Raw genomic sequence first — 16212 nt, 5'->3', positions numbered from 1 at the left:
TGTGTTTTGTCAATTAGCATGCATGCATATACGGAATCTCCATATGATTAACGACCATGTACCTCCGAAGAGCAACCATGCACACACGATAAAACGGCCAAGAACTCAGGTACGGATTGAAACTAAACTCTCCATGCATGGACCATTTTGTATGCAGTCTTTGATTTATATGCACATGTTTCTTTGCCGGCAATGTTTTTGACGTGTGTGTGAGTGTGTGTGAGTGTGTGTAAATGCGCGGGTAAATGCACGTGTGCATAATCCTGTATATACATTACATGTACATGTGCGTACGCATGCCTATATACATGAGTACATTTTTGCAAAATGCACTATGTATAATTTTAAGCCAACTCCCATGCAGGATCTGCATGTTAGTAGTGTACAGGGTCATACTTACACCTCAGGTTAATGTTACTTTTTTGTCAATACTAGAATATTTTGCTGAAAAATATTTGCAAATGAGCCAAATCAGCAGAAAAATAACCCTTTGCTATTGCGTTCTGGCAAGGGATTGTGTCCATTACTAATGAGGTTTTTCGATTTTTACGAATTGATCAACGCTCGCATATGTTTATAGTATAGTAACAAAAGTAATGGAGAAGCTCTCGTTGATCCGGCCACCCTTGGGACAGTCCAGGTTGGCCGGAACAGTGAGGTGGCCGCATTTCAGAAAATAGCCGCGGCTAAAAACCGACCGGTCACCCTATACCTCGAATCTAATGGCTAATCTCTCCAAATGTTATCTGCCAAACACACCCAAATGTCCGTAATAAACGTATAGTTTAGGGCAGCCAGTACAGTGGCCACATTTCAGGGCAATTTTTGTCCAGTAAACATTTATAGCCCTGCAACTGGCCGGTATATCGATGTGGCCATGAGTGTACTGCATGTACATCGGCCTGCACATCATAAACCGTTTAATTTCTTGGCTTCCTAATAGCATGACCGACAGTACATTTTTCACCACTTAAGATAATCAGGAAGTTATGAACGTAAGTGACTGACTGGTTGGATGCACCGGTATTTGGGATTTAGCACGTATTCAGACCAAGCCTCCTTGTACGGCCTGGGATCTATGAGAGTGAATAGTGCCAAAAAACACCCAAAATCTGGCTGTTTTAGGAGGCTTATAGCTCAACAGTGTGACGGCGGCTTACCTTCGAAGGTGGCCTTAGCACCATTAGCGGCCTTGTATTGAAGTTATAGCACTATAGTAGAAGCCCTTATAACTAGTGGACTCCTTTGTTATAAGCGAACAGTATGCCTTGCACCAACTATCTAACATTTTACAGACTCTGGCTATTGAAGTACGGCCACCTCAATATATCGGCCATTTAATTGGTTTGACACAGATTGCTAGCTAGATGGTATACTGGCTGCCAGGTTGTCAATGGTTACGTTTATTACGGCCGGATATGACATTTTGTGTGGTTTGGCAGAAAAATAGATTACTACGGTGGCCGAGAAGGGTCATGCACCTCTACCTATCGCCACAATTAATCACGCGCGGAAGCTCTGTTAACTTAACGGGCACGGTTAAACAAAGAACCACCAACAAGTCAGTTTTTCACAACTTCAAAGATCAATTATTTTGAATAGCAGGTAGTGTATCGCAATTTGATAATGAATTGCATCCACGAGAATGCACTAGACAATATAGGTCACAACGGCATTCCCCTCGACAAAAAGATCGACATAGGAAACTGTGCACGGAAAATATCCTGTGTCTGTGATACGTCAGTTCACGAGTACTGAAATTCATTCAAACCTTCATAATAGGGAAAAGATCTCGGAGATCTGTCTTTATGGTAAAATTAAACATTGTGTACCCATGAAAGCATCTCAACAATAGTACAGGCCTTCTTGAAACTACATCACACTCCCATATATCTTTATGATTGATCGATAACTAGCTAGTCCATACCTAGCCTCGACCTCAGGCCGCACTTCACTCAGGGAAGTGGCCGGTGAAGGAGGCTAGTCCATACCATATACTGATCTCCTTAAATTACGTTTAATGCCAGCGAAATACATTTGTACCGAACTACATTTGTACTGGAATTAATCAAAAGCATTGTACGTATTAGTTATTGCCCAGCACGAGTGCAATATTTGGCATGTTGCACGAGGGCGCCTGCAATAACTAACTTGTTGCCCAATGGCGTCAAACTCTTCTAATTGGTAAAGTTTTTCCCTATTATAGAGTTGAGTGAATTCTTCATTCGTTTTGCGGAATTCCATATTAGTTTTGCTTCCCACAGCTAGTGCATAAGGGAAGGAGCCTATAAAACATACCAGTTGAAGTATTGGGTGGGACATAAGTCAATTTCATTTACACACAGTGCAACATGCCATATATTGCACTGCATTATATGCTATTGCAGTGCAATATAATTATGGTTGCTATATGGTATATATTGATGCAACGGAGTACTGGGTTGCTTTGATCTGCCCACTCATTGGGCAACAAAATCTGTTAAACTTTACTAAACAGAGCAGTAAAGTCTATAGAAAGGATCTTGTTGTGAGACTGCGTGCATTTAAGTAGCCCTGATTCCAGGCCGATTAAAATACGTATTTTAATGCGGCCTGGATCGAATTGAGGCTAGCATTTAAGTAACTATATATGACTTTGTAAATAACCACTCTACTGACTGGCATGCACTCTATACTAGCAAGAAATTCACTATATAGAAGTTCAACCGATTTACTGCTTATTATGTCTATAATTATGCTTGAAACTACACCGGCCGACACATCATGATACACTTCCTAATACAGTAAATTTTTCACCACTTTAGATAATCAGGGAGTTATGAACATAAGCATTCACTGCCTGCTGCCGTACTGTGACTGACTGCAGGTAAGTCTTGGATGTATTTGGGAATACACAAGTTCAGTCACCGGTACGCATATTCAGAATTAGACCACGATTCAGAATCAGAGTGAGACAATGCACTCATAGTAAATTCTCTGGTATAATAATACATGTACTGAATTTGTCTAAGGCTATTTTTTTTAAGTTGTAAGTATTATTCTCCCCTTCCCCTGTAGCTCTATATAATTATAAGGCCTGGCTTGGGGATAACGACAAAAACACAATCAGTTTTAATGTGAACAATTTCTATAAGATTGGCCGGGGGGAAGCACCAAAAATCGAAAAGTGGGAGAGAGGCTAGAGAGCCGTATACATCAATCCGTGACAACGTCATAAACATGAATTTATCCAGTCATAAATTGTAGATTCACATGCACAGACAAAACACTACAATTATCAATGTCAACACATGCACTGTCACTTAACTTCCTCAACAGCATACATACATGCAGTCATCAATGACATATCATATATTCAGTTCCATTCCACTGCTGCATGGAACCCAACAGGCTCATACACTTTTAATAAAAGAAGAGGAGCAGAATGAATTAATATAAGAGTGCGATTCATTCAATTTTTCTGATTGGAGAAAGCCATGGCATTCAAATTTACCCTACTAGCTTTGTTTATGCTTGTGGTGTACACCTCGAGTGCTTGTTGCTTATCAGTTGGAGGAAACCTGAAGCACATTTCGGCAGGCGTGGCCTACACTGTAAAAAAAAGTGCGGTGAGCACACTAAAACCGTCGCATATAGCATACTTTTTCAAAAAAGCGTGCTATATGCGACGGTTTTAGTGTGTCCACCGCACTTTTTTTCAATCATTTTTTACAGTGTACTTGTGGGGCGTCAACAAAAGTGATGCAGTGTGAAGCTACTATAGATGGGATCTTCGGAGTCAGCTCTGGATATTTCCACACTGTCATTGGAAAGTGAAAATCAAAGAACATGCATGAACCATTGCAGAATGATGCAATTTGGGTAGATCTAAGTAAAAAACAATAATTAGCTATAGTTATAATTATGCTGCCATATATAGAGTCTGAGAGTGTCATACAAATTGTATATACTTGAACATTGTATTTGTAGTGTTCTGAGTGATTATGCATGGTTATTGTGTAATTATTGTGATGTCATCTTCTTGCATGTGTTTTGTCAATTAGCATGCATGCATGCATATACGGAACCTCCATATGATTAACGACCATGTACCTCCGAAGAGCAACCATGCACACACAATAAAACGGCCAAGAGCTCAGGTACGGATTGAAACTAAACTCTCCATGCATGGACCATTTTGCATGCAGTCTTTGATTTATACGCACATGTTTCTTTGCATGTGTTTGTTTTTGACGTGTGTGTGAGTGTGTGTAAATGCGCGGGTAAATGCACGTGTGCATAATCCTGTATATACATGTACATGTGCGTACGCATGCCTATATACATGAGTAAATTTTTGCAAAATGCACTATGTATAATTTGAAGCCAACTCCCATGCAGGACCTGCATGTTAGTAGTGTACAGGGTCATACTTACATCTCAGGTTAATGTTACTTTTTTGTCAATACTAGAATATTTTGCTGAAAAATATTTGCAAATGAGCCAAATCAGCAGAAAAAATAACCCTTTGCTATTGCGTTCTGGCAAGGGATCGTGTCCGTTACTAATGAGGTTTTGCGATTTTTACGAATTGATCAACGCTCATAAAGTTCGTATATGTTTATAGTATAGTAATAAAAGTAATGGAGAAGCTCTCGTTGATCCGGCCACCCTTGGGACAGTCCAGGTTGGCCGGAACAGTGAGGTGGCCGCATTTCAGAAAATAGCCGCGGCTAAAAACCGACCGGTCACCCTATACCTCGAATCTAATGGCTAATTTTGCAGTTCTCATTATGCTCTCCAAATGTTATCTACCAAACACACCCAAATGTCATATCCGGCCGTAATAAACGTATAGTTTAGGGCAGCCAGTACAGTGGCCGCATTTCAAGGGAAATTTTTGTCCAGTAAACATCTATAGCCCTGCAACTGGCCGGTATATCGATGTGGCCATGAGTGTACTGCATGTACATCGGCCTGCACATCATAAACGTTTCTTGACTTCCTAATAGCATGACTGACAGTACATTTAGATAATCAGGAACTTATGAACATATAAGTGACTGACTGGTTGGATGCACTGGTATTTGGGATTTACGCATGCATTAGCCATGATTAGACTCAATAAGTTTCCCGGTAAACTTACCCGGGGTAGAAAGCGAAACACGGATTGTTTCTGAGCTCTACATAGACTTCATTGTAAAATATCACGTGAACCACTTCCGTTGCCAATCCCCTTCTACTCTATCTATGCTTGTACGGCCTGGGATCTATGAGGGTGAATAGTGCCAAAAAACACCCTGTTTTAGGAGGCTTATAGCTCAACAGTGTGATGGTGGCTTACCTTCGAAGGTGGCCTTAGCACTATTAGCGGCCTTGTATTGAAGTTATAGCACTATAGTAGAACCCCTTATAACTAGCGGACTCCTTTGTTATAGCGAACAGTATGCCTTGCACCAACTATCTAACATTTTACAGACTCTGGCTATTGAAGTACGGCCACCTCAATATATCGTTTAACACTAGCCTCGATTCCAGGCCGCTCTCAGTTGAGAAAGACGGCCTGGTATACATTGTCTGCACATGCGTCAGTTGCCCCAAGATTCTTGGGGATCGAGATATCTTAGTAAATTAGTTAGTAGACTCTATATTGTATATTTTATAATGATGTCATTGCACAAATCACAGCAAAATAACACAGCTACTTCCAACATTTACGACCTAGACTAGTGACTAGTTTTGTTGTGATGGCTTCTACTTCTGTTCTGCTCTTGCTCAAGCTCTCTCCAGTGTTGAAAAGTCAGATTTTGTCTTCTTTTGTACTGTGGTAGAGTGGTAGGCGTTTTTCTGTCAGTACCGACCGGCTCTGGCAAATCTACTTGCTTCCAGACACTTGTTTGATGCCATCTCAGTAAGATCAGTGCTCCTCGTATGAGCCTAGAGTTGTGATGGCGATTTCTCTCTTGACACTAATCAACCATGTGGGTGACCATAGTACAAAAGGTTAATTGATAAATTACAAAGAGTTTTACTAACAAATTTACTATTGAATCCACCCACGCGCAAACAGTGGTTACCAGGCCCTCTAGTGAGAGGGGCTGGGATCGAGGCTAGTTTAACACAGATTGCTAGCTAGATGGTATACTGGCTGCCAGGTTGTCAATGGTTACGTGACATTTTGTGTGGTTTGGCAGAAAAAATAGATTACTATGGTGGCCGAGAAGGGTCATGTACCTCCACCTACCTCCACAATTAACCACGCGCGGAAGCTCTGTTAACTGAACGGGCACGGTTAAACAAAGAACCGCCAACAAGTCAGTCTTCACAACTTAATTATTTTGAATAGCAGGTAGTGTATCGCAACTTGATAATGAATCGCATCCACGAGAATGCACTAGACAATATAGGTCACAACGGCATTCCCCTCGACAAAAAGATCAACATTGGAAAACTGTGTGCAGAAAATCCCGTGTCTGTGATACGTCAGTTCACGAGTACTGAAATTCATTCAAACCTTCATAATAGGGAAAAGATCTCGGAGATCTGCAATATAGAGAGTACCAGGGATTTGTACCCTGGAGTATCCTGAAAGTTTCAATGGATATTCCTCAGTGTCAGAGCACATAATGGTACAAGTATGTGTATATCCATTCACAAAATCTCTGCTGCAGTACACTACATGATTTGTGAAACACAGTACGTAGTCTACGTTAGGGGGTTGAAATCTTGCTAGAGCCTTCTATAAGTTCTGTATAGGAAGAGACCAGTTACGTCCAACGCATCATGAGAATGAAGGGGAAGTAGTAAAGATTCTATTAGCCCCTGCCTTGCAGTTAAAGCAGTCAATTTGTACAATACTGAACAAGCGAGCACACTTTGTGAAAATCGGTGCTTTCCGATATATCAGTATTGGTACCGGTAGCCTGTTGAATTAATTAGCTCCACTCTACACACATGTAATACTTTTTTCAACAATAACATAAATTATGTTTGTTTTATTTTTGTTAGTGCATGTTGACTAACGAAAATAAAACATAATTATGACATCACAGGTATTTATAGTTACAACAACAGTTGTTGTAACTACCGTATAGCGGGTAATTTTTGGGGGATAAAATATTGAGACATTTCGTGCATAATATTTTCGTGGTTGCTGCTTGGACTGCAGGTAAAGGTAGGCAAGGTCGCTACCATAAAAACCACGAATATTTTACACACGAAAATTACTCGCTATACGGTATAATACCTGTGATGTCATCATACGAATCGATACATGGCAAATATCTTACACCCCAACAAACAAACAAAAACCATTCAACCCTTTTAGCTAAGATAACTGAAGAATAGTATATATTCCGAAATGTACAACTCTTCAAGACTGATACCCTTGGTACTGGCTCCTACGGGGCAGTGTGTAAAGCCAAGTGTGATGAGCTAATCTGTGCTGCCAAACTACTGTATCCAGTGCTCTTCCAAATGACTACTCCTGATCCTGGCAAAGAACATAGACATCCCTTTAGAAGATTCGAAACCGAGTGCGCATTTCTGAGTCGCATCAACCACCCCAACATTGTACAGTACTTGGGGACCTATCGTGATCCCGACACAAATGCACCAGTTCTTCTCATGGAGCTCATGGACGAGAGCCTGACACACTTCCTGGAGTCATCACCTGAAGACATTCCCTACCACATCCAAGTCAACCTCGCCTATGACATAGCTCAAGCACTTGCCTTTCTCCACTCTAATGGGATCATCCATCGTGACCTTTCCAGCAACAATGTCTTACTGATTGCTGGCAGCCATGCCAAAGTCACTGATTTCGGAATGTCCAAATTCACAGACATAAACATCACCGGCCGACTAGCCACAATGACCACATGCCCGGGAACACCAACCTTCATGTCACCCGAGGCACTAAACGAACCACCAGTGTACACAGATAAACTAGACAACTTCTCATTTGGTGTGCTTATAGTTCAGATCACAACTCGACAGTTTCCAAAGCCAACAGATCGATTTGTAAACGTTCAAATTCCTGATCCTCGAAGCCCAATTCACATAGTTGAAGCGAAGTTGCCAATTCCAGAACAGGACAGACGACAAGCCCACATCAGCCTGATTGAGCCCACCCACCCTCTACTGCCGATTGTGCATCACTGCCTCAAAGACAGAGATGTTGAAAGACCATCTTCCCAACTGCTTTGCCAAACACTGGATGCTCTCAAACGGACAGGCAAGTACCAGGAAAGCTCCCAACAAGACCTGCTCCAGATAATCAGAGAGAAAGATGAGCAACTTGCAACTAAAGATGAACAAATACGAGCAAATCAAGATATTATAACAGAAAATCAAGAGACAATCACGTACAAAAACGAGGAGTTGCATACAAAAGACATTGAAAATGGTCAATTCACTACAAGACTAGGCCAAGCAACACAAGAAATTCAAACCCTTCAACATGAGGCTGAAGCGAGGGAGAGACAGCTGAGGAGACTCAACCAAGAGTTGCAATCAAGTGATGAGAACACTGCTGCCCTCCAACAAGCCATCAATCAACGAGACAGAAAAGTGACTCAATTGAGACAAACGTTGGCAAGCAAGAACGAGGTGATTTATGATTTATCGACTCAAATGCATCAAGTCGCACTGCAAGATGAAATACAAGCTCAAGCTACAATGAAACTAGAGTCACTACCTGATGCACCTGATGATATGAGGCATGGATCATCAGACAAGGCATACTTTAATAATGAAAATAAAGCTGTTTATGAGTTCAGCAACAATAAGTGGCACAAGTTGCCACCTTGCCCTAACAACCATGTCACTCTTGTCAGTGCTGATAACATGCTCACAACTGTGGGGGGAAGATCAGACACACAATTCTATAGCAATAAACTCTACAGCTATATTAACAACAAATGGATTGAACACTTCCCTCCCATGCCAACTAGACGGAGGGTACCTGGAACTGTGTACGCTAACAACACACTTGTAGTGGCTGGGGGATATTTTTATGCAAAAAGTTTAACTACTGTCGAAATATTAAACACTGCTAACATGCAATGGTCTATTGCTAGCTCACTACCTGTGCCAACCGATGAACTATCAACAACGATCTGTGGAGGCTATGTATATATACATCCACGAGCTAGAGATGATCAAGAGAAATATTCAGTATACATGTGCTTATTAAGACAACTAACTCAGTCCCAGCCAAGCTCAGCTATATGGGAGAAAATTGCTCACTTGCCAGTTAGCAGGTCTTTTCTAGTTACCGTCAATGGCCACCTGCTGGCAGTGGGTGGGCTGGACTCCAATCGAGATAACACTAAGGACATAATTCAGCTCAACATGACATCATGGACTGTTGTTAGTCAAATATCAACACCTCGATCATTATGCCTCGCTGCTGTTCTCCCTGGGAACGAACTGATTGTGGTGGGAGGGTTTGGTGCACCGAGAAAGTGTGAAATAGCTAGTGCTTAATTTAAAGCATTTATTAAATAATTATTGTAGCATTACATGCATCCCATATCCCATACAAAGCTAATACATAAAAAATTGATAACTATGTGTTGAACGATAATCAGCATGACAGCATAGAAAGTAAACTTGGTTGCTTTTGTCTTTTGGCAATTCAATGAAAGGTACTACAATTATACTAAGACGCTTACACACTGATCAAGGATGTGACTGTCTGCGTGTCTAGATATTTTCCCTTGCAACTTAAACACGCACCCTAATAATGATTGTACAAGGTTAGATCTACAAAATTATAGCCAGGGAAAGTTTCAGCAGCTATACATAGCTAGGCCACCTCTATATAATTACAGCCACGGTGACCATTACATTTTTACTGTCTATATAATAGATACCTTCTTTTAAATTGCAACTAAACACGCACCCTGATTGTACTGCATGTTAGTTCTTGTTTTGTAAAAGTTAAACTGTGTAACCATAGCAATGGAGAACGCATATAAAACACAATAAATTATGTAATCACATTGACAATACATGGATTTAAATGTAGCTAACTGTAATCTTGAAAGTAGGTTCAAACTTCTTTTTGTCCAGCGTGTAATCAGCTGCAGGTTTGTTGACTACAACCATAGATTGAAGACCATTCAATCTATAAGCTATACAACACAGTATACCTTTAGACTGACAGGTGTAAATTGACTCTTATGTGACGGAGTGATTCGAATAGGGGGAGGTCCGTGTGTTTGCTGGTTTGAGGGTCCTCACTACAGGACAATGCTAAACAATAGACGCTGGAAAACAATAGACGTTGTCAACGTCTACCCTCTATCTTGATGACTTGCTGACTCACGATTCGGAAATTTCCAAGCTGGTGCAATTTTGATGTTTGTGGGAGTGTCTTGGTTAGTGTTTGTACGTTGGTAAACTTGGCAGTTATTAATTAATCAAAAAAAGCCAAGCATGCATCTGATCTGATTATCAGTGCAGCTCTTGGCATTCTCAAACTTCACTGGTGGAGGTGCTTGTTTGGTGACAGTGTTTCAGTTTGGTTTGGATCAAATGCCTGACGCATATTCACAGAATATTATGAGCTATATATATTCATCGCATAGTATTGCATAACTCTCTTCTTTGGGTTTTGGCTGAGTAACATGGTGTGCGAGATTTTGACGAATTGCACTGATATACTTTAACCAATCAAATAGCTGGTCTTTTTCCAGTATTGTGCATGTGTGTTGTGCTCGTCTCACTATTCATATTCAGTGAAAAATGGTTGATTATTGAGCCAAAATCATCGCGTTTGCTGAGGAGCATCTTTAACAATTATTCTTAAGTTTGCAGCCAAACGCAAATCTCCCATCTATCACAGTGCCCTAACTTACTGGGAGGAGAATTAAGATACCTTCTAGAATATACCTTGCAAAATCAAGATACAGTGGACCCTTTACACTGGAGCAAGTGGAAGATGTGTAAAGATTATTCTGTCGCTTTTATCCCCATATGGATCACTGCTTTTGGTATAAGTGTGTACGGCTCAATATATCTGCTAACGAACCCACTTTACATTCCAGACCTTGAATTCGAAAATGTTTCCACTTGTATAAACCATGCATGTTTTCTCGAAGTTCACATACAACCCTTGATGATGTAGTGTTATAACTGTACGGTATACTGTTCTTTGAGGTTGAAGTAACTCCTTGCTTGGGTGTACATAGACTAGACTTCATTGTAAAACATCACGTAAAACATCACATGAACCACTTCTGTTGCCAATCCCCTTCTACTCTATCTACCGGTATAATGCCATTGAGTTTGTGTGTGCTCAATCTCCAGTATATGAGAGGACTGATGACAGGTTACCATAATCGTTTCGGTTACGCTCTGAGTTGGGCATCCACGCATCTTTGTTTTTCACGATACTGTGCTATCAGTCAATATTCCATCGGAGTACTGTTGAGTATTGTTGGGTTCCTTCATCATCTTGTTGTCGTTCGTTGGTACAAGTATCAGGTGAGGGACGAAGAATATAACCTGCACCATCAAGTGGATTATGTTGCACATAATTATTCAATATAACTTCCTTCTCCTATAAGATCATGTATGCATACATTTTCGTGTACATCTCTCAACATCCATGCATGTATATGAATTAAAAATAATGTAGAGATGAACCAGAAACCAGATTCTGCATGCCGGTCTCTTCCCTTAATTCTGGATGTAGGACTGGCTATAAGTGAGCTAGTCTATACCGTCAGGTATAACACTCTAAATAGGACCAGTTGCAAAAACTGGCACTTGAGGCTGATAATGTGTTTTCACCGTTCTATAATGAGAATTTTGTGGCACCTTTACTTTAAATTACTTTACGGTACCTCCAGTGCAGAGTGCAGTGCAGTCTTCACCAGGCGGCAAGTTTTCTTAACCATATACCTAGCTTGTTAGGGACTATATTATAGTGACTGTATATATAATGTTAGCTCTAAGAAGGCCTCCCCATGCATCAATCTCGTTTTCTGTGGAGAAACATGTCAGTGCTCGAATAACAGGTTTTAAGGTACAGTGAAAGTGATCATCTGTAAAAGCATGTACTGTGGGAGATTTCATAATTTGTCCATGCATGTATATCGCTCGGCCCATGTGACAGATGTGCATGTGTACTTACCCTCCTATACTATCACATGGAAGCTTAATTTAAAATATGCTGTTTTTAAATTCATGGCATGCATTACATAAATAACACTTCAATTAGGGAGCAATTAGGCAACCTCTATAGGAAAGCTGTCTGTATAGTTATTAGCCGCAAGTATAGTTAATGTACAAAATGTGTGTTTGTGGTTAGTATGCATGGAATTTATATCTTATTCGTTATTGTTTCCTGTCTGTTGATCACACTTTGTGTTCTAACTCATGGTCCACTTTTACTGTTTAATAAAAAGTTGTTAGCCTGCCTAATCTTGTTCAATCCTAGAGTAGCTCTATACAATGTGTAGGTTGCATGGAATTTCTATGTATTGAGTGCACTAATTCAATGGTCCGGAAAAATCAGATAACAGGGTTTTACAGAATCATGGGCTGATTTAGCCTCGATCCCAGGCCGATCTGTCTCCAATTGAACGCTAAGTCGCCTCCTCGGCCTGGTATTGATTGTATCTGGGCGTGACCGAAACTGGTAAGTATCAAGAGTAATGCTATGTACTGTAAAATCTTCAGTTCAACAGTTGGCTAAAAATACAGTGATATAATGATATAATGACACTAGAAGTTAATACTCTGTAGAGTAGTACTGCGTCCATAATAAATGCAGATGTTTAGAAGCGAAGATCTCAAACAAGAGCTTCCAGAAAAACTTCTGCGTTGGATATGCCTGCTAAGCCTTCAGGTGGCATAACAAAGATTGTGTGTTCACAGTGCATCAAGAAACTGTAGAATCCTGACGTCACTGGTCAGGATAGCAACCATAAGTGTTGAAAGAGCCATTCCACGTCAGTAGTTTTAGTGCAGGTAGTTCTATAAGATCGGCCCCTTGGGAAGGATACGAGTGGCACTGGGGCATCCTCTTTCAATGAGTTCACACACATCAGCTAGGAGGAGTACGACAGGGGTTGGAGGGGAAGGTTCCATTTTACTCCTGTATACAAATTAGTATGAACTTAAATTCACCATTCCACTATACATTTTGTTAACTCACATTGATGGTCCACACAAAACTAGCCTCGATCCCAGGCCGCACTTCCTTGAAGGCCGGTGAAGGAGGCTAACACAACACCAGTTCCAGTGCCGTAATGTCATATCTTAATCCAGATACCAAGGATTGGGGCTATATAGGCTATAGTGTACAATTTCCAATGATGAAAGGGTATTATTGATTTATATCGCTCACCTTGACAATACATCCCAGGCCCAGCCACTTGTGGACACCCCTGTGCATAGTATACAAGAGATCGATGGCCAGAGTCTGAGGATAGACTCTAACAAGTGTATCTGGCAATCAATGGTCTAATCAAGCGCTTGTATTAAATTGTGTAGTCAATCAAAGGTAGCCAACTGATTGCAGAAACTTGAGAACCTAGGTCTGTTCTTTCATAAGAGTGATGCTCCTTCTTCCTTCGCACAAGACAGCTCCTCACACTCTAGCTAAGCCTAATCTAAACTTGCAAAGAATAGACCTATGACACGGAGTTCTTTGTGATTTAACGGTGATTTTACGGAGTAAATATGCTTACATACACTACTAGGGTGACGCAAGCGCCATGGGGCAAGCGACGCATCCATGCAACTCTGCTGAAAGATATTGTGCAAATGACACCACATTTTGTGGCAGGTTGATGACATGGCCTGCGTATTCATATTGTCCAAGTGGTAATCGATAGATGGACATTATTGGCATGACTGCAGATATAAACAGCATCTTGGATTGAACAGTAGATTGTTCGAATAGAGGCATGTCGGGATTCACTCTGTATGCCTATGCCTGCATGTATTAATTGCTTCAAGCGTGCCTGTGTGGCCTCTGGAGTCTCTGTAAGTGTAATGAACATTTGGCCACTTTCTGCTGGCTTGTGCACTTTCTACACAACATTTATTTATGTTAGGCAAACACCTGCAGAACCGTTTGAGTCAGTTACCTTCACTTCCTGCTGCTCCTGTGTGCCCTGTATCTTTCTCTGGGTCTAGCAAGTTCCCTCTTTTTAGCTGTTCCTCCTTATCGCTAGTTTTGTCGCTATTCATATCTTTATCGAGCTAAAGTTATTGACTCACGTAGAAATTGGTAAAGGATCACGAGTTAGAAAAACAAATATCGTATGCCGGTCCATGCCGGCCTGCCGGTCCACGGTGGACATACATACATACATACATACCACGGACCATGTGCATGACTAACTATAAGGGACTCGCTTCGCTCGCCCCAATTAGTGTTTCTATTCGCTCCACCTTGCTCAGGTATTCGCTCTTTTTGAGCGAATACCTGAGCAACCACAGCAACCACAGCACATGCCCGGCCGCGCCCAGATACACGCCCAGATACAATCAATACCAGACCGAGGAGGCGACCTAGCGTTCAATTGGAGACGGATCGGCCTGGGATCGAGGCTAGGGCTGATTCTGAAACTTGTTCGCAAATATGGAGTGTGTATACAGCAATGTTGGATGAAGTTTCCAGTGTATTAAAATACCTCTATACTGGAATCGAGTCTACATACCCCATGATCTCAGACACAACTGATTGCATCAAGTTTAATGACTCATGATACATGCACTAGATCCCACAATAAGTCACTGGCTCACGGCTTTGCAAGAAGTTTCATTCTTTAACAACTATAGAATAGTCACTTGAATAATCATTTATATATATATATATACAGTGCATCCAGTCTAAAGAGTAGAATACCAAAAATGTGTGAGTAGTTGTACTTAAATGTAAATATCTTATGATTGGAACATTTCTAAGAAAATCTGCTGATACCATTGTGTAGGCGAATGAATAAGCTACAACATATCCAAAATTGTTTCCATGACAACATAAGGTGGTGGGTTTGTGGCGATTAATAAAACAGTACCCAATTGTTATAGTGAGTAATCGGTTAGGGAGAGAAAAGGCCAACAGTTTCCGGCTAAGGTTTGGAACTTTGTCACAACATCTATAGATAGTTTGGCTATCTTATGAAAGATTTGATGTTACTTAAATATCTACACATCCTCCGCAGTGCTCAAAATTGCTAGTTTTTAGTGCCGTTTCGGTTAGGGAGAGATTTGAAGAAAATCTCACGGCTAAGGTCTAAAAATTACATGGAGTAAGCTTGAATAAATTGTCTAACTTTTGATAAGAAAAATTTTTCTAAAAAATACTTTAGTTCCAGAAATAATTGATGTTACGTACATTTTTTTACGATCACCCCCATTATCTCCTAAAATTATTTCCCACTACAACAACTTTTGGGGAAATATTTTTGAATCATGTTGTAGCTTATTCTTTTACCTATACAATGGTATCAGCACAATTTCTTAGAAATGTTCCAATCTTGAGATACATCTAAGTACAACTACTCACCAATTTTTGTATTCTACTCTCTAGACTGGATGCACTGTATAGGTGTTCTTTTGTCTTAGCTCATTTTACCTTTTTCGTATTAGGCCACTCCAAATGAGACTGTAGTTTCCCGTCAAACTCGCGCTTCTTGCTTTAGTTACCTCATTGATAGTCATTATGGCCATTATTTCTCTAATTATCTATTGAAATAACTTTTTTCTTGTTCTTTGTTGCCTCCAAGCACATGGTTGGCTGAATTTTTGTGGCTACTTAATTAAATTCATTGATGACGTTATCAATTTATAATGATATTCATAGTAATTAATAACTGCTCACATCCGCTTATAATTTACTAGAGTCTCTGACGAAAAACTACAGTCTCATTTGGAGTGGCCTTACAAACATATGCGAACTTTGCGAGTGTTGATCAATTCGCAAAACTAAATCGCAAAACCTCAATTATTACAACAATTCTTGCCAGAATGCAATAACTAGATCGCAAAGGGTCATTTTTTCTGCTGATTTGGCTCATTTGCAAAAAATTTTTTACCCGCAAAATATTCTACGATAGTATAGATGTCTGCATGTATGATGGCATTTTGGTTCGTGGGGAGCACCTATAGAGAGGCGGGTGGCATTGTGCAACCCGTTACCTATACTCTGAGCGAAGGCGACGTATAAGTATATAGCCCAATTAAGACACCAATTAATAACACCCATGC

The 16212-nt window shown here is 40.5% G+C and overlaps 1 protein-coding gene and 1 long non-coding RNA gene across 2 annotated transcripts; one reads left to right on the top strand and one right to left on the bottom strand.

Moving 5' to 3' along the window:
- The first annotated feature begins 7330 nt into the window (after positions 1-7330).
- Positions 7331-9569, top strand: LOC135345785 (probable serine/threonine-protein kinase kinX). The gene has a single exon (XM_064543232.1). The coding sequence runs from the start codon at positions 7456-7458 to the stop codon at positions 9466-9468; it is 2013 nt and encodes a 670-aa protein (XP_064399302.1). The 5' UTR covers positions 7331-7455; the 3' UTR covers positions 9469-9569.
- A 1939-nt stretch (positions 9570-11508) lies between these two features.
- LOC135345800 (uncharacterized) lies at positions 11509-15549 on the bottom strand. Its single transcript, XR_010397894.1, has 3 exons — positions 13343-15549; positions 13151-13288; positions 11509-13090 (listed from the first exon to the last, which is right to left on the bottom strand). It is a non-coding gene; the product is annotated as an uncharacterized LOC135345800 (long non-coding RNA).
- Between the last annotated feature and the right edge of the window lie 663 nt (positions 15550-16212).

The sequence above is a fragment of the Halichondria panicea genome, chromosome 12 (genome assembly GCF_963675165.1).
Source record: "Halichondria panicea chromosome 12, odHalPani1.1, whole genome shotgun sequence".
In the NCBI taxonomy this organism is placed as follows: domain Eukaryota; kingdom Metazoa; phylum Porifera; class Demospongiae; order Suberitida; family Halichondriidae; genus Halichondria; species Halichondria panicea.
This window is presented reverse-complemented; position numbering and strand designations above follow the sequence as displayed.